This window comes from Kryptolebias marmoratus, linkage group LG18, assembly GCF_001649575.2.
Source record: "Kryptolebias marmoratus isolate JLee-2015 linkage group LG18, ASM164957v2, whole genome shotgun sequence".
NCBI classification, from domain to species: domain Eukaryota; kingdom Metazoa; phylum Chordata; class Actinopteri; order Cyprinodontiformes; family Rivulidae; genus Kryptolebias; species Kryptolebias marmoratus.
Genome location: NC_051447.1, coordinates 2,306,041 through 2,322,854, shown reverse-complemented (window position 1 = coordinate 2,322,854; position 16,814 = coordinate 2,306,041). Strand labels below are relative to the sequence as shown.

The 16,814-nt window shown below is 42.3% G+C and overlaps 4 protein-coding genes and 2 long non-coding RNA genes across 8 annotated transcripts in view; 2 read left to right on the top strand and 4 right to left on the bottom strand.

Annotated features, from left to right (window-relative positions):
• Positions 1–3,105, top strand: part of LOC119617934 — an 11,086-nt gene extending 7,981 nt beyond the window's left edge. Inside the window, exon 3 of the long non-coding RNA XR_005234407.1 lies at positions 2,674–3,105. This is a non-coding gene — a long non-coding RNA (uncharacterized LOC119617934). The remainder of the gene's footprint in view (positions 1–2,673) is intronic.
• Positions 1–3,498, bottom strand: part of egln3 (egl-9 family hypoxia-inducible factor 3) — a 12,398-nt gene extending 8,900 nt beyond the window's left edge. The window contains exon 1 of the mRNA XM_017435693.3: positions 3,104–3,498. Within this exon, the coding sequence (XP_017291182.1) occupies positions 3,104–3,463 (360 nt within the window). The 5' untranslated portion in view covers positions 3,464–3,498. The remainder of the gene's footprint in view (positions 1–3,103) is intronic.
• The window catches only part of szt2 (SZT2 subunit of KICSTOR complex), a 321,741-nt gene that overhangs the window by 169,581 nt on the left and 135,346 nt on the right, over positions 1–16,814 (bottom strand). The window contains exon 13 of the mRNA XM_037981182.1: positions 585–737. Within this exon, the coding sequence (XP_037837110.1) occupies positions 585–737 (153 nt within the window). The remainder of the gene's footprint in view (positions 1–584; positions 738–16,814) is intronic.
• On the bottom strand, positions 5,836–9,759 carry sptssa (serine palmitoyltransferase, small subunit A). Its single transcript, XM_017435679.3, has 2 exons — positions 9,595–9,759; positions 5,836–7,501 (listed from the first exon to the last, which is right to left on the bottom strand). The coding sequence occupies exons 1-2, from the start codon at positions 9,695–9,697 to the stop codon at positions 7,398–7,400; spliced, it is 207 nt and encodes a 68-aa protein (XP_017291168.1). The 5' UTR covers positions 9,698–9,759; the 3' UTR covers positions 5,836–7,397.
• The window catches only part of LOC112451378, a 23,942-nt gene continuing 14,628 nt past the window's right edge, over positions 7,501–16,814 (top strand). For both annotated transcript variants that reach the window (XR_003040197.2, XR_003040198.2), the window contains exon 1: positions 7,501–8,021. This is a non-coding gene — a long non-coding RNA (uncharacterized LOC112451378). The remainder of the gene's footprint in view (positions 8,022–16,814) is intronic.
• LOC108247510 (e2f-associated phosphoprotein) lies at positions 10,035–13,605 on the bottom strand. Of its 2 annotated transcripts, none has more exons than XM_037981181.1 (6): positions 13,411–13,605; positions 12,396–12,574; positions 11,893–12,006; positions 11,713–11,821; positions 11,491–11,625; positions 10,035–11,200 (listed from the first exon to the last, which is right to left on the bottom strand). In XM_037981181.1, the coding sequence occupies exons 1-6, from the start codon at positions 13,488–13,490 to the stop codon at positions 10,909–10,911; spliced, it is 909 nt and encodes a 302-aa protein (XP_037837109.1). In that variant the 5' UTR covers positions 13,491–13,605; the 3' UTR covers positions 10,035–10,908. The 2 variants fall into 2 exon arrangements, with proteins under 2 accessions (XP_037837109.1, XP_017291167.1); XM_017435678.3 differs by having other exon boundaries at positions 11,491–11,604; positions 13,411–13,603.

Below are 16,814 nucleotides of genomic sequence, written 5' to 3'. Positions count from 1 at the left end.
TTGGCCACGCCCACTCTCGATTACATTAGAATCACGCGATTTCACACGGGGGACAACTTTCCGTGAAGTTTGGTGAGTTTTTGAGTATGTTAAAGCCCTCAAATTTGCGATCTCGGAGGGAAAAGAATAAGAAGAATAAGAATAAGAATTCCACGAAATACAATAGGCCTTCGCAGCGCTGTCGCTGCTCGGGCCTAATTATCAAGTCCAAACTTAAAGTTCAATGTAAGTCTTGTTCAAATTCTTAAGTGATACACAAACTGCAAAACTGTTGAAAAACTACTCCTTCTGCCCCAGCTTCAAACTCTCTGTGACCAATCCACACAGGCATAAGTGAGATGTTTGTCACCACTAGCATCATATTCCCCCGCACTCCATTTAGGATCTCGATATACTGCCATCGTTAGAGTCATGTAGATCATGGAGAACTTCGTGGAGACCTAATTTAGTGTTAAGAGGACCTTTAGGGAGCAACTAATTACAGCGTTCTTTAAAACCATATTACATATAAATTTTATGCTACATGTAAACTAGAAAGAACTTAAGATATGAGCACTGTGGGGCTTTTTTGTCTGTCATCTCACCTGTATATGAGTTTGACATATGAGTAACCTTCCACCAACACAAAGCTGCTGCAGTCCTTCAGCAGGGATGTGAGAGCAGAGTGAGAGATGCGACACTGAATGGTGCTGTAGCGGCCATTGTTTCCAGCTGTGTGCAGATGTTTGGGGACGGGTCTGCAAGGACAAAATTACATTATCTGATGCTACTGAAACACTGACAGAAATACACAAAACATTTACACAAATGGTTTACAAAGGAACATTTTCTAAACATAATATAACCTGCATTTGAAGTTCTAAAGTTTCACACAGTTTCTCGCTCTGGAGCATGCTGGTATGTGCTACCACAATGCCAAGGAGGAAAGACATTAGCAATGACCTTAGTAAAGCAAAAGGCCATTTTTTATTGCAGATCTTCTGATCTGCATATCAGCACAACTAAAGTCTGATGCACTGTTACACAGCTAATGCAGCCTTGGCTTGAGCATAACTCGAAAGTGCGCTGGTTCCTACAAAGACATGGATAACAGGACTGATGGCCTCAGTAATTTCTGCTCCTCAGGGTGCAGAATTCATCACTGGGTCTCTTCCCTGCAGCTGAGTTGTGAGGTGACACTTTAGGCACATGTTGAAAGTGTTTCCCAAATGAGCTCCAAATGTGTTCACCATGGGTAACCTGCTGGGAGCAGTGATTATCAGGAAAATTCTGACCATGAATGCTTCGCTGACAGAATGGGCAGCACTTTTCAAGGGCAGGATGGTGAACAGGACCTGCCCCCCCCAATGCTCTGTCACGCTCACATATAAATTACTGGCAATTTTCCTGACCCTGACACACTTCTTACCATTGCTGGGAAATTGTCATATTCTGGTCATATTCTGACCAAGGGAAACTCACTGTGACAATGCATAAACTAGCTGGCAGCCTGATAATGTGGAGCAGAACATGCACGGACATTCAGACTTGGTGGTAGTGGAGTTTCCATGACTGGAAACACCTGAAGGCACTCTCCCTATAGTGAGATAACTCCCTCAGTTTTTAGAGAACCAGAAGTTACCTCATTCTGACCATGACTGTAATTTAGAATACATTTATTGATTGATTTTTTTGCTGGTGTAGATTCTCAGTCATCCAGGCCATGGTAAATTNCCTTCAGGAACATCCAAGACCTCAGTGTTCCCAAACAGAGCGACCAATCACAAGCAAGACACGCACACCTGCCTGAGAAGCCCCGCCCCTTCCTGCATTTAACGCACACAGGTTTCTGTACTTCGGGGGGAGCTGCGTGATCTCTGTCTGCGGCTCCGCCCAGATCCACCTCCACCCAAACACTGACCCGATTGACCCGGTTCTGACCCAGCAGAACAGAGCTGAGCCGGGCCACAGGGACAGACACCATCTGTGTCTCAGAGGAAGAGAAACGACAGCAAGAAGACCCAGAACCCGTTCAGAACCTGTTCAGAACCTGTTCAGAACCCAGACACCGGACCTGAAACCGACCCGATAACAAAAGAACTTCATTCTAATCTAAGTTTATAGATCAGATCTTTTATTGTTCAGCTCAGATTTTAAAGTTATCCTTCTGAGTGTTTATGTTGTCGATCATCAGGAAAAACATGGACGAAACGGGTCAGAACTGGGTCAGAACCCAGTCTTAGAGAGCTCAAGCAGACTGAGGTCTCCAACATAAACACTGAGGAGCTGAATAAGAAAATAAAGTAAAAACACGTCAACCTGTTCAGATAAGAGCTTCCTGCTGCATGCCCAGTTTATGATGTGTGTGTGTGTGTGTGACAGAGAGAGAGTGTGTGTGTGTTTATATACAACCTGGGTTTCTATGGCAGGACTCTAACCAAACAGTTTTAGTCCAATTAGAAGCTGCATTAAGCAGATATTTACCATCAGGAGAAGAATGGATCCTTAGTGATGTGAAACTCAGGAAGTTATTTGGGACAAATATAAACATAAATCTAACAGCTGAGAAGGAAAAGGCTTTAAAATCAGGAGAAATGTTCATATTATTTTACTAACCCCAGCTGTCAAACATGGCTCTTTTTAACAGTAAACTCTGAACTATTTCTGATCTGTTTCCTGACTTCTCTCTCACAGCCGGAGTCCAGACCTGAGACTGAGAGACAAAAACATCTATCTGACACAAGGAGACAGGAGACGTGTCGGAGCTGAGGTTCTGTTTATGTCCTAATGGGACACCTTTCAGTCCGACTGTCAGACTGACAGCAGCTTCATGTGGAGATTCACAGGTCCATCAGAACCTCTCCTCCTCTGACCCGACTCACATGGAGAGCACTAAAACACTAATAATAATAATAATACTGGGATCTGATTGGTCCAGAAGGCCCAGATCTGTCAGCGCTCAGGCTTCATGTTGGGGATGACTCTCAGCTACCACCACACCTGCTTTTATCTCCAACTACCCCTCCTTTCTGAGAGTTTTATCTTTAACCTCTCAGGTTGGATTAAACCCATTTAGCTCGTGCTGTTTGTAAATAAAACGCGGTGACGTCAGGGGGGCGCTCACCTTCGACCTTTCCCGGATCGCCTTGTTCCCCAGGCGGCTCGCGCACACCGACACGAGCCTGTCGATGAGGTTGAGCAGGAAGCTGATGGCCTCGCAGCCCCGCTCCGAGCCGCCCACCCAGGCGGTCTTATCCCCGCGGATGCTCCTCCGGCTGATGCCCGGGACGGAGCCCGCCAGCCGGCCGTCCTGCAGCTCCCCGGCCCGGTGCATCTCCGTCACCTGGTCCAGCACCGCGCTGCCGACCAGGTCCCCGAGGAACCCGTCCACGTAGCAGAACCCGTGGCTGAGCAGGGCCGGGACGAACCGGTCCAGAGCCAAACGCTCCAGGTCCGTGTAGGATACGTGCTCGATGAAAGGCATGTTTTAATGTTCGTGTCGGTTCTGGACTCGGTTCGGAAAAGTTCCGTGAAGCTGAACCAGACAGAAGGTTTCTGCGCTGACAGCGGTCCGGTTCTGCCAGAGAAGAACCAGAACTTTGTGTTCCTGAGGAGTCGGGCTGTGTTTAAAACTCACGGGGAGCCGCTGAGCTTTATGTCTGAGCAGAGTTCCGCCATGATAGCTCCTCTGCACACATTCTACTTCCGTTAGATTTCAAAATAAAACCTTCAACCGCAAAATGTTTTAGATTTAACACCCAACTCGTGCAAGATTTTCTTTGGGTCTCTAGTGTTTATGCGTAGCTTAGATTCTTACAGGTTAATATACGTTATTTGATATTAATTATGACAACTAAATTTAAAAAATACCGTTCAAATTCGAGGAAGCGCGGAGAGGATCTTTACTTTGAAAGTGGCGCTCCGGTGTTTTCGCTCATGCGCAGCAACTTGACAGTAAGAGCGGTGTGCGACGTGCTGAATGTGATGTTCGCAGTGAGGAGGGCGGGGAGCGGGGGTGTGGGTAGTAATAATAGCCTGTTACGTCACGTAAAAGTTTGAACTGTGTCAAACATTCACACTTTTTATTTATTTATACATTTATTACAGAAACACGTTTAGGTTTGCCTTTAACTGAGCTCTTGCCTGCGGTCCGTGCTCCTCCTGACTTCCGTTCAACATGCCGGATATTTTTATCACATTCTCCGGGTTTAATGAGCCAGAACTGACTTTATCTGCTACGTGCTCGCGCAATGGGCGTGCCCGCCGCCATTGAGAGCTCCGCGGGCAGCATGTAGGCCTCGCGCGCCCTCACAGCCAGCAGGAAGTAAACAGTGGACGTGTTGTTCACCACGTGCAGAGTCTCCAGCTGATCCAGCCCTGGAGGATTGTGGGTAAACACAGAGCTGGACCAGCTGGGGCTGTGATGGCCGCCCTGATTCTCACATCCAGCCCCTCATTGACTCAGTCCCTCCATCCGGACGCGCCTGTCGGTGACAGTGGAAAGGAATGACTCCACCAGAACCGGAACCAGAACCAGAACCAGGGGAGCAGGCAGCAGGGGCTCGGGGGCAGGATGGACACAGAGACACTGCTCTCATTTAGTTTTTGAAAACATTTCTGGTGATTTAACTGCATGTGGTCAGCTCTCTGAGGATGTTGGTCACACACACACACACACAGTGAGCAACAAACAGCAGGTGTGTCATAACGACAACACATTCAGACATCTGAACTGTTATTGTTTTTGACATTTCCACGGTTCACTGGAGTCTCTTCTTATCTGTTAATAAGCTAAGTGGAGTAAATTAACCAAATGATGAAGAGTGAACCTGTAAAAACATCCCTCCTGGCTTTAATTAGGTAAACGATGCAGTCCAGCAGATCTTAAATAATTCAAATAAAACAGCATTAAAGAGAAACTCGCCCACACTGTCCTGGAATCCAATTTAAACAATAAAAATAGAATTTTACAATCCACAGTCTGTTACCAGCTTCAGATTCCTGCCAAGGATTTCTGGTTACTTAACTCTGATCAGCTGCTTCTGTGCAGACTGGGCTCTGAGACCCGGTTCAGTTCTGTAGGTCCAACATCCAGGACCGAGACGGACAAACATGCAGACAGAGGAGACCCAAAGGAGCCTTCAAACTGTTAGAAGGACAGAGAGAGACGGACCGGTCCTGATGGGACGTGTCACAGAGTCTCCCTACAAACAGAAGCTGAAGCAGATTTCAGGAATAAAAAGATCAAAACTATCTGACAGGAAATCATTCCAACTAAAGTTAAATGTTTTGTAAAAGCTCCAATAAGTCAGAACTGTTCCTGACCCAGCTGAGCGCTGAAATAAGAAACGGGTCAAACAGAACAAAGCTGCAGGAAAACAACTGAACTGACTAAAACTAAACTATAACCACTAAAATGTCTGCATTCAAACTTTGAATAAATAAATCTTTCAGTTCTAAATGTTAGCTGATGGTGAAGTTTTTGATTTAATTTAAAGTAATTATAGATGCTTCTAATAATGTGATGGATCACTGTTAAAAACAGAGGATTCAGCCACTTGTTTTGTTTTTAACCTTTTTTTGGAGTATTTCGCAGCATTTCTAAGGGTTAAAAACTGTTTTCTGCCTTCTTTACCATCCTGGGTTCATAAAGTCTGCTCACTGTTGGCCTTTTTCCAAACATCTGTCCTAATTAATCAATGATCTGAGTGTTTCTCTCAGGGCTGAAAGAAGAAGTGAGTAAAACAGGGAAACACCCCCACCTAGTGTCTGAAACTGCTAACAACAGGACAGACCCATAAAACATTCAAATAAGAGCAGGTAACAAACTTAGCCAAATATTTTAATCATTTCAGATATATAGACTGTGTTACTCATAAATCATTTCTTTATGCCAACTACAAAACTTTACAAATATGTATATAAGAATAGATTTACACAACATGAAGGAAAATACATCGTTTTACAGTTTTCTCTCTAGGATAACTGGCAGTTTATTCTCCAAATAAATAATAAATCTAAGTTGGTGTGAAAAGCAGAAATCATCTCTGTCAACACTGAAGACGTCCCTTTCACAGACTCAGTTTCTGAGAATAAAACAATCCGCTTGGATTAAATCTGTTTTAGAGGAATGGAGCGTTTGTCGCCCAGATCACCGCCGGATGGAGTGAGAGCTGACAGCAGGAGAGTTTAAATAATGTCAAGAAAAAGAAAACTTCAAGTTAAAAACAAACCAGGAATGTTGAATTAAAGAGGTTCAGAATCTGAGCATCAATCCAGCAGTTTTCAGTTCAGCTAAATTAAATATAAAAGGATTTATTCTTTACAGCTTTAGAATCCTAATCAGAAAGGGATTTTTATAGAAGCTATAACTTTTATACAAAATAAAACAAAGCTAGTTACTGTTAGGTTGAGAATTGTTCCTTAAATTTTAATTTTTTGATTAATTTTCCCTAAAGGTCAGTCAGAACCCATCCTGTCAGAGGAACGCTTCAGTTTGTGGCTGAAACTACTAACTGGTTTAATTTAGCAGCTAAACTGAGTTAAACTGATGCTACGCAGCTCTGGCTCGGCTCACACAGGTTTACTGATTAAAGAATGATTCTGTCATACAACAAGTAAAAGTAGAAGGAAAACATTTGTTTTAAAGCTGAGCAGAAACTGAAGTCTGAACTAAATTTAGCTGAAAGATTCTTCTCAGATCACTCCTGCGTCTGATGCGTTTCAGTTTGAACATGATGATTAAAACCATCAATCATCCCAGATGGAAACAACAGGAGACATTCCTGAAAACCTGTTTGCTTCTGTCTCATATCTGTGGCTCAGCGAGGCGTCAGGAGCTTCAGATTAACAACAAACTCGTATTCCGCAGTAAATGCAGCACATTTCTCTAATCTGAGAAGTTCAGTTTCTGACATTAATGTTGAAGTCTTCTGGGACTCTTTGCTTCTGCTCAGCCCGTGTTAACACCAAGCTGTCGAGGTTTGTTCAAAACTAACCTCCCAGGAAACGGATGAAGACCTTTCACACAGAATTATGATGAAGGTTGATCAGATCCGGGTCGTTAAATAAACTAATTAAAGTGATCATCAGTCCGGAATTTAAACCACAAGAAGAAAACCAAAGGGCAGCCGTTGGTTTGAGTTTAAACACAAAGAAAAAGCTTCAATCAGTCCAACAAATCAAACATTTGAAGAATTTCTGAGTTTTTAAACACTGAAGTTCACTCTGAACCAAACTTCAACTGAGCACTGAGGAAGAAGAGTCTATGAGCTGAAAACTGTCCGCTTCTGTCTTCACAGCTCTGATCTTTGAGGATGGATTCACTGTGGACAGGTGGGGGGTTCTGCTGCAGCTTGACTGACGGAGGAGGGGAGGTGGACGGACAGGAAGCCAGGACGGTCAGGGACACGGTGACCTCACTGGACCAGCTCGAAGTAGTGCAGGATGGCCATGATGTGCTGCGGCATGAAGACGTATCCGGTGTAGATGGCCATGCCGGCCACAGAGATGAGCAGGGAGTCTGAGAGGCAAACGTTAAGGAGGAAACATCTCCACACACATCTGCTTACTAAGACAAACACTGTTAGATGGAAGCACAAGATGGGATCAGTGCTTTGAGTCCATCCAAAATTTCATTCTTTTCATTTATTTGTATTTCACACTGAAAGTAGGCCTGTTGCGATAAACGATAAATCAATTAATCACACTATAAATTAAAATGAGGTCTGTCAGTTTCATTTATCGGAGTTATCGTTCCTTCGTGTGTTTCTCCTGAAGACCCCGGATGTTCTTCACTGACCCCTCCCTTTCTGTTAGCGTCAGGGGGCGTGGCCTATCGCGTCAGGCAGCCAGCAGAGGCTCCCCGGCCTGTAGCTCGTTAGCATTAGCCCATTAGCTCCCGCTATGAGTTAGCAAGCTAAAGAAACGATGTTTGATATTTGAGGAAAAACTAAATGTTGGTTTGAAGCTGGAAGTAACAGCAGCGGTGTGAGAGAACTTCGGATTAAACTAAAGGACGCGAACCGAACCTCTGAGAGCCGGTATGTCGCATTTATGTTTGTTTGTTTGCGCTTTTTGTTTATAAAAATGGCAGTTCTGTCCGTCTTCTCGATATAAAACTAATGATTATTACTTTTTGAAGGGCAGTTTAGTTTACAGACTTAATAATTCGTACTGTTTTGGTTTAATGTAGTTTTTTTTAAGTGCATCCCTCGTTAACAGAGGCTGAGAGTCCATTTTATTTTTATTTTGAGTGTTTAGTTTGTTTTGTGTTCCAGTTCCAGTGTTAAGTGTTCTTTTGAAAGTAAAGTTTATTAATTTTTGAGAGGATGTACTTGCACTATTATGTTATTATCATTACATTAGTTTAAAACGGCCTTCAAATGATATTATTGTTTATCGCAATAATTTCTGAGACAATTAATCGCCCAGCAAAATGTGTTATCATGACAGGCCTAACTGAAAGTCAGACTTTAATAAATCCATTTTAAACAAACATTCGACTGAAACATGCAGGACCTGGGTTTGGAACCACTGCTTTAATTAAACTAATATTTATTTTAAAAAATAACACCAAACAGGATTTAAATTAGGACTCTTACTCATACATTAAAGACCTTAAACAAAGATCTGCACTGAGGAGGGAATGTGATGAGTTAGAGAGAAAGCTGGACCTAAAGAGATGACTTCAACAACCAAATGATAAGAAAACTAACTTTAACTTGAACACGTGTGGAAGAACTGAAGAGAACATTCAGATCAACAGATAACAGGAAAATAAGTTCATTTGACAGCTTAATCAGCAAACAATAAAAAATCTAAAGTTAGAACATATATTCTTAGAGTTACGGATTTTAAAGTTAATTAAGGCGTTAAACTTTTATTAAAAACTGAAGAAAGCTGCCAAGTTTCACAAGTTTTAACCAAAACTTTAGCCAACAGTCACAAATAAACAAATATTAGGTATTTATCTTAAAGACAAACAGAAAAGTTAGTTTATAAAACTGTTATTTTTATTCTAAACTCTAAAGTCTATAAAGTTTCATGACTCACCTGACTTCTGATTCAAAAATATTTCAAATTAAAATTCTTCTTTAATACCTTCTTCCATTAGGTCAAACTTTAAAAACGAGCAATAAACAGTAAATAAGACCAGTGTAGATTATATTTGTTACTTTTAGATTTTTACCAATTCTAATTAAACACGTTTTCTGTTGTTTTTTTTTTTATTCAGCTCAGAACATTTTATGGGTCTTGTGAAATCCACAACAATGACAGGAAGTTTGACCCTTTCCTGTCCTACAGCCCACAGGAATCACACTTCTTCTAACTCCTTATAATTAGTTTTAAAAGACGTAAACATGTATTTGATCGGTTCTTTAAACGTTTTAGAAAAGCTGAATTCAGGATTATTTTATTAAAGGTACGGTTTATGTATAGCGGCAGATCACGTTTAAACAATAAAAACAATGTAAATTAATGTCCAGTATGCCGAATTTACCACAAACCACCTCATTTATTAGAAACTCAATCTGTACACATCATTCACTGGAAACCTAACGTTAGCATTCGCTGCTAGCTTAGCCTCGCCGCTGTCACGCAGAAAAAGGATACTGAACACCGTCCTCTCCCAGGGCTCCAGCATGTAGAGCGCCGTCACCAGAAGGTACTGGTAATAAAACCAGGACAGCTGCTTCCAACAGTCTCCCAGCGCCATCACGGTCCCGACTCTTAGCTTAGCTTTCACCGATACTTTTCAAGAATCGGCCGGAGTTGTTTCCTGGTTGCTCGTGACGTTTAATAGGACGGTCGGTCTCAGCCAATCACGACTCCGAGTTTCCTGCGTGCCGTTCTGACGCAGCGAAGGAGTTCCAACTTCCGGATTTCAAAATAAAACGCAGATTACCGGGAGGCGGAAATCAGCCGATACAGTTCTCTTGTCATAACTAGTATACTACTATAACAACCTGTTTATTTCCGCATGAGTTTTAAAAATATACCTAAAAATAAACCTTCACAATCTCATTGTAAAAGAGCCATACTGTGACAATAAAGAGGATTCCATTCCTTTTAATATATGATAAACAATCCCTGGCAAGAATATGTAACCACCAAAATTACAAAAATAAAAAAAAGTTTGTGTTTCTTTTGGTAATTGTAGCACTCTTAGATGAAATAGAGGAAATAAATATCAAATTTCTTTTAATTTTGCATCACTAAAGAAAATAAATGTTTAAATGTACAATTCAGTCAAGATGTGGCTGATGAACAGGAAACAGAGCTCCAACATGATCCCCCGCAGCCAAGAAGGGCGGGTGATCATGTATTACCTGTATCCGTGTTCTTTCTGTTAGTAAAATATCTCGGACAGGTTTAATGAAACTTTCACAAAGTCATCATCAGACGTTCATCTACAACTGATTGATTTTTGGAGCCAACCCCATTCAAAGATGGCTGCCACAACCAGTCAACCTTAGCAAACACAAAACGTCTACAACTTAGTGAAGTGTACAGATATTGTGCTGAAATTGGAAGTGGCTGAGAGTCATCCCCAACATATACACTGAGCACTACCTGTTTGTTTCCACCAGCTGCAGACCGGTGGGAACTTAAAATGGCTGCCAGAGCAACCTGTTTTAATTAATTATATGTGTGGCTGGGTGGTAGTGTTGCAGCAGCTTAGTAAGTGCACCGTCCTAAAACTGAGCAGAAATGCAGATTTTACAGATGTTTTCCAGTTGTTGTACATTACAAACGTTTCCTCACACCCACAGTGAGGATCTGACCTCTTTGATCCAGAAGTGTTTTTAATTATCCAGGAATGATCTGGGATTTAATCCAAATAAAGTGTTTTAGTCCCAGTGACGTCAGAGATCCTCAGATGTCCACCTGATGATGTCCCCCAGCTCTGAGCACGCTCAGTTTGTCTCAGCAGTGGCTGGCGAGGATGTTAAAAAAATGGTAGACCTCGTCTTTATCGAAGACGCCCACCTCTGTGGAGCACTCGGAACATTTCACCGGGTGATAAACCTCATCAGTGTCCATCCCCATCGCCGACATGGAGGCGGCAGCTTCGTCTGCAGGAGCTTCCGTTTTCTGCCCCCTCCTCCTCTTCCTTGGTTTCCTCACCAGCTGGTTTTTGTAGCGTAACACCTCGTCTCGTTTCACCGTGCAGTTCATCACAAACATGGCTCGATACTGCGTACGGTACTTCTCGTGCCTGAAAGGACAACCAGGACGTTTTGTTTAACAACGCAGGATGGAAAACAGTCTGGCATGAAGTAAACCAAATCTAACATGAACAACAAATATTTATTTTAAAGACAGATCTGAGCCTTGAATGGCAGCAGGGTTTAATGTTCGGAATCATGTTCTTTATCAGCAGCAGAACTTGATCTGTTTAACACCAGGAACATGTGTTGAATCTGCAGCTAAGCTTTTACTTTGTTTTCTGAAAGTGACAGATCCAACCAGTGAGGCATTTTCTGAGTAGAACCTGAGCAAACTGACCTCTGACAGTCCAGGCAGAGCGTGGTCATACAGGCGGGGCAGTTAAGGATGGCGTCACTGTTGGGTAAACGTGGAGGCCGGGACGCTGCAGGTGCTCGTTTTCTGTTGTAATACCTGCACAGGAAGGGGGGGAGACTGAATGACTGTCAGAGGGAGAGGAGGGAGAGGAGGGAGAGGAGGGAGGGAGGGAGGGAGGGAGGGAGCTGTATGAAATGTGAGTACCTCCTGGCGTCCACCCAGGCCTGGTCCCGGTCGTCCTCGTCCGGGTCGTACAGCAGCTCATCATTGGTAGGAATGATTCTCTGCTTCCGCCTCCGGTCTGTGGAGCTGCCTGAAGATTCAGGAAAACTTGATTAAATTCAGAGTAAACCTTAAAATGTTCAATGAAGGCCGAACTCTTACTTGGTGTGTCCTCCTCGTCTGAGTCGGAATCAAAGTAAACCTGGTCGTACATCTGAGGGTTGGGAGGACCAGAACTTCCCCCACCTCCCCCGTCTGCTCCCCCAGCAGCAGCATCTGTCGCAGAATAAACAACCATCCATGGGTTCAGGAGGAATATGAGACTCTGTCTGATATCATGACATTATTCAGCAACACCACAAAAAGGCAGGAGCACTTTCACTTCTCCCTCTCCTGACCTGCCTGCCTTCTGTTTGAAGGCACTGCTGCAGCTCTCAGGAGACAGTAAATATTTCATGCTAACATTACTGGAGATACGGACACTCTCAGCCCTCGTGGTCACTCAGATAAACATGAGTGTTTTTTTCTTACAAAGCATAAAATAGAACTTGAATGTAGGCAAACTATCAGTCCAGAGAAACTGTTTGGTTGGCAGCACAGATGAAAATAAATAAACTGGCTGTTAAACATGGGAAGACTTTGGTTCTGATGGCAGTGAGTGTTACCTGCTGGTGGTGCCCAGGTTCCCTCCATGTTCCTGATAGTGGAGCTCAGTTCTGCCTCCATCTCTTTTTCAAACTCATCCCCGCTGGAGGACTCGCTCTCCCCGGTCAGATACTCCCGGATCAGCTTCTTCTTCTGCTCTGGAGTCCCGTTCAGCAGCACCTCCAGCTCATCCTCTGAACTGAAACACAAGGAGCAAAACAAAAACAAAAAGGTTTTAAAGTTTGGATTTGACCTCCAAAGACCTGACATCAGCACTTTTCTTCCAACCTCAGCATCTATTAAGTCAAACGTGACTCTTGGTGATGAAAATATATTTTCTGCAGACACAAAAATAACTTTATTTTGTCTGAATAACGAGTTATTACGAGTTAAACTGCTACATGAGATTTTCTCTAGCTTTTAATTATGATTTGATTCTTTATATATGTCAATTAGTAATTTTAATTTGATCTTTTTCTACTAATTATAGTGTTTTATTATTTTCTGTTTTTATTGTTGTGATTTTGAGTTTCATTGTTCATTACTTTAGGCAGCTATGGCTGTTTAAAATGTGCTTTATGGAGAGATTTGATTATTAATTAACTCAATAAAACTGATGAATATTTATCCTAACAGCTGAAATGGTAAAATATTCATAAAGAGTATTTGCGGAAAGTTTCATTTAGACCAATATTCCGATTTAAATCAGTATTTTACATATTTATTTAATTTAGATACAGCATTTTGGTGTTATCTTAAAATTCTCTCAAATTAAATAATTTGAAACAAGCCGACATGGAGTTTTGTGGCGTTTGTCCTAAATTAATTATCTCCATCGTGTTAATACAGTGAAACAGATCATTTATTTCCGTCTGTTTTTACAAGCAGTAAATGTTTTATTTAATTTTAACACGTCTTGTAGAAATAAAGTCGCTAGCTCCATCGGTTTGTTTACATGTTAGCATTTGGCTAACTAGCCTCCTGGTGCTAATGCTAACGCGGGTTTTGAAATCCAAATTTTCATTTGTTCCACACCTGCTGACAGCGCGCTCCTCGTCACTCGGTTCATCCAACTCATACGAGTCAAACTCCTGGGATTTGTCGAGTTTATTCATTTTGACCGTTTAAAAGTTTTACCTAAAAAAAACATGAAAATGTTTCCAGTTATAACTAGCGTGGACGAGCTTCTTCTTCTTCGCTTTTTATTAGCCTGTTTCCAACTGGCTGAAAGGCGCGTTACCGCCACCTGGTGGACGGGAGAGGTGCCTTCATTTATAAACCAACTAAAACAGCTGTTTTTAATCATCTGTCCAACTAAATAAAATGTTCTATAGAGCCATACAATATACTTGACCCTTAAAAATAGGAACAAATGAATTTATTAAATTTTTCAGGTTGCAATGTGACATTTTATCTTATTTATTAAAAGCAGAATGAAAAGAACAACACTTCATTTTTATAGAACCATGCAAACCTTTTTCACTTCTTCCCATATCTGTGAAAAAATGAATAAAATGATTATTTTAGTAATAAAGTATTAAGTTGCACCATAATTCTAATTGATAAATAGCCACCAACCTGATGATGGAAACTTAAAAGTTTAGGCTCAAGTAGAGCTCTTTTGAGGCTCTAAACAGATTAAATCTAGTACAATCAGTTTTAATCCTAAAGATTGCAGACCCCTGAGTTAACCTGACATGCATGTTTTTGAACGGAGGGAGGAAACCAGAGAGAAGCCCACGCATCCACGGGGAGATCATGTAAACTCCACACAGATTAAACCTGAACAACTTCTATCCATTTACAGGAAATCCCTGAGAAAACTGTCAAAAAAATCATAATAAAATAAACCTTAAGGTTTAAAATGATTCTGTTTTTGTCTTTGCGTTAAATTTAATTTCTTATGTCACAAACCTTACTTTCAAGCCTCAAAAATCATTTTTACATCAAACATTTCAGTCAAATCCTAATCAGTCCCACCACCAGGGGGCGCCAACAGACCAGAGATGATCACAGGTTAAACCTGAGCCCCCTGCACACACACACACACACACACACACACCTCCTCAGGACAGCTGCAGAGCCCAGAAACAATAAAAACAGTCAAATAAAATCAGGACCTCAGATATGAGTGTTGACCTCTGACCTCTGACCTCTCCTTCAGCCACACGTGTAGAATCAAAATCTTTAACGGTTTCAGCCTCTGTGTTTGCACGTTTGTAGCTTCAGGTATCCAAAACGTTCGGCTCGTTCAGGACAGCTTTGACTTTTATACTTTTTGAATTGTTTAACTTTATTTACAACTATTTTTCTCACAAAATTGCATCCAATCCTTAAAAAACTAAAAGCTGCTTCATTTTTAGCTTTTAGCTACTTATTTTACCTACTGTTCTGATCATTTTAGCTACTGTTTTGTTAGCTTCAACAATTTCAGCTCTCAGCTTCTCAGCTTTTACAGAAAAGGCTCTCTTCTGTTTGTTTTGTCATGTTTAATCTTAACGATGTTCCTGTTTCCAGGCTGAGAGCTAAGTTTCGATTATTTGTTCCCCCAGCTGAATTTCCAGGTGAAGTTATTGACATTTTGTGAAATATTGGTGAATGGCCGCCCCTGTTATCACCTGGAACAGTGATCCCACTGAGCCCGTCTCTGTTTGTGTTTGTGTGTTTGTTTAGCGTGTTGTTCCTCCGGTTTGCTGCTGAAAGCGTCTTTACGTCGTGCGACTGTGTGACAAAGTGTGTTTTTGTGTGCGGAGCTGCCGGGTGACATTCTCCGTCGCAGGTGTGACATCTCGCTCCCCTGACAGCAACACACACCAAACAAGCACTCTGTGACTCTACCTGCCTCCCACACACACTCGTGCACATCTCACCGTCCACCTCTGTCTCAGCTCTGCTGCTCGACAAGCTAATTTAGCCAATTACACGCAGGTGTGATGCTAATTTCCCCGAGCTGGCAGCCAGCTTCTGGAGGAGGTAAAAATAGCATAATTACACTCATCTGTCCCTCTGCAGGCAGACGGGCTCTCCCACTGGGTGTCGGCTCCACTGCCACCGCAAAACACACACAGGAGAAAGAAAAACACAAACTGTTGGCTTTGATGACACACGGGCTGTGTGTGCGGAGGAATTTGAGCTGCAGCCACTGTTGCTTTTTCTCCCCCCTTTTGTTTAAAGCTTTCAATGGATTTTCAGCAATACGCTGCAATTTCCTGCAAGAAAGGAAAAACAGAGTTTTAGTGCGGCGGGATAATTACGCGAGGCTGTTTCTGAAAGCGACAGGGTTTGGATGTGTCATTGTTAGAGGAGAGGAGGAGGCTTTTTTCAGAGCTGAAACACAAAACAAGGTCAGAGCAGCCAGCAAAGCTCCAGTCGAGCAGGAAACATGAGCGTTTCTTTCAGCCGAGACCAACCGAGGGAACAAACAAGCAAACAGAGCTGACGGCTCGGCTCTCAGACTCCTAACTTCAGGAAACTTCAACATCTGCAGCATCTGTAGGAGGAACTCAGGCACAAAGATCTGTCCTCTGAGGTTTGCAGGATCAGAGTCACGGGCCTGTCGTTTTCACCAGCGACCACGAGCGTCTCCTGCTGTCGGCCATGTTTGAGCGTTTGTTCATTTAACTCAGCTTCAGAGTTTAATGGTGAAATAATAACATAAAAACGCTGACATCAGTTATTAAATGTTTAACGATTTACGTTTTTTATTGAAAGTCAGGTGTGGGAGTGTTTCTCTGTCTGTTAGCAAAATATCTCACTGAACAAAGTTTAAGGAAACTCTGAGAAGTAATCACTGGATGTGAAGCTACTTCTGATCAAGATGGCCGCCACAGCTAAGTGATCTTAGCCAACACAAATATAGCTATAATGCTAAAATATTGAATCTCAGTAGCTGAGAGTCATCCCCATCACACAATCTGAGCTCCTGCAGATCCCTACTGGTTTATTGCTTTTAACTGCTGGTGGCTAATTTTAGCTTTTAGCTGCTCTTTGCTGGGTTTAGCTTGTAGATTTTGCTTTGCTTGCCTTAGATTTTAGCTTCCTTTTTGATAATTTGACCTTTTATCTTTTGTTCTTATTATTTTACCTTTAACACTTCACTGCAGTATTTCAGCAGTCATTAAGCAGTCGTTCAGCAGTTTTTCAGCAGTCGTTCAGCAGTTTTTCAGCAGCCGTTCAGCAGTCATTAAGCAGTCGTTCAGCAGTTTTTCAGCAGTCGTTCAGCTGTGGTTCAGCGGCCGTTCAGCAGTTTTTCAGCAGTCATTCAGCAGCCATTAAGCAGTCGATCAGCTGTGGTTCAGCAGTCGTTCATCTGTGGTTCAGCAGTCGTTCACCGGCCGTTCAGCAGTTTTTCAGCAGTCGTTCAGCGGCCGTTCAGCAGTCATTCAGCAGTCATTCAGCAGTCGTTCAGCAGTCGATCAGCAGTCGTTCAGCTGTGGTTC

Excerpts from the sequence above, each read along its gene's own strand:
- sptssa (XM_017435679.3), bottom strand. The coding sequence starts at position 9,697 with ATGGCGCTGGGAGACTGTTGGAAGCAGCTGTCCTGGTTTTATTACCAG. Across the intron at positions 7,502-9,594 it reads CTGGGAGAGGACGGTGTTCA|ACTCCCTGCTCATCTCTGTG; the intron begins GTATCCTTTTTC and ends TTTGCCTCTCAG.
- LOC108247510 (XM_037981181.1), bottom strand. The coding sequence starts at position 13,490 with ATGAATAAACTCGACAAATCCCAGGAGTTTGACTCGTATGAGTTGGAT. Across the intron at positions 11,626-11,712 it reads GCCTGGGTGGACGCCAGGAG|TCTCCCCCCCTTCCTGTGCA; the intron begins GTACTCACATTT and ends ACAGTCATTCAG. Across the intron at positions 11,201-11,490 it reads CTCTGCCTGGACTGTCAGAG|GCACGAGAAGTACCGTACGC; the intron begins GTCAGTTTGCTC and ends TTGTCCTTTCAG.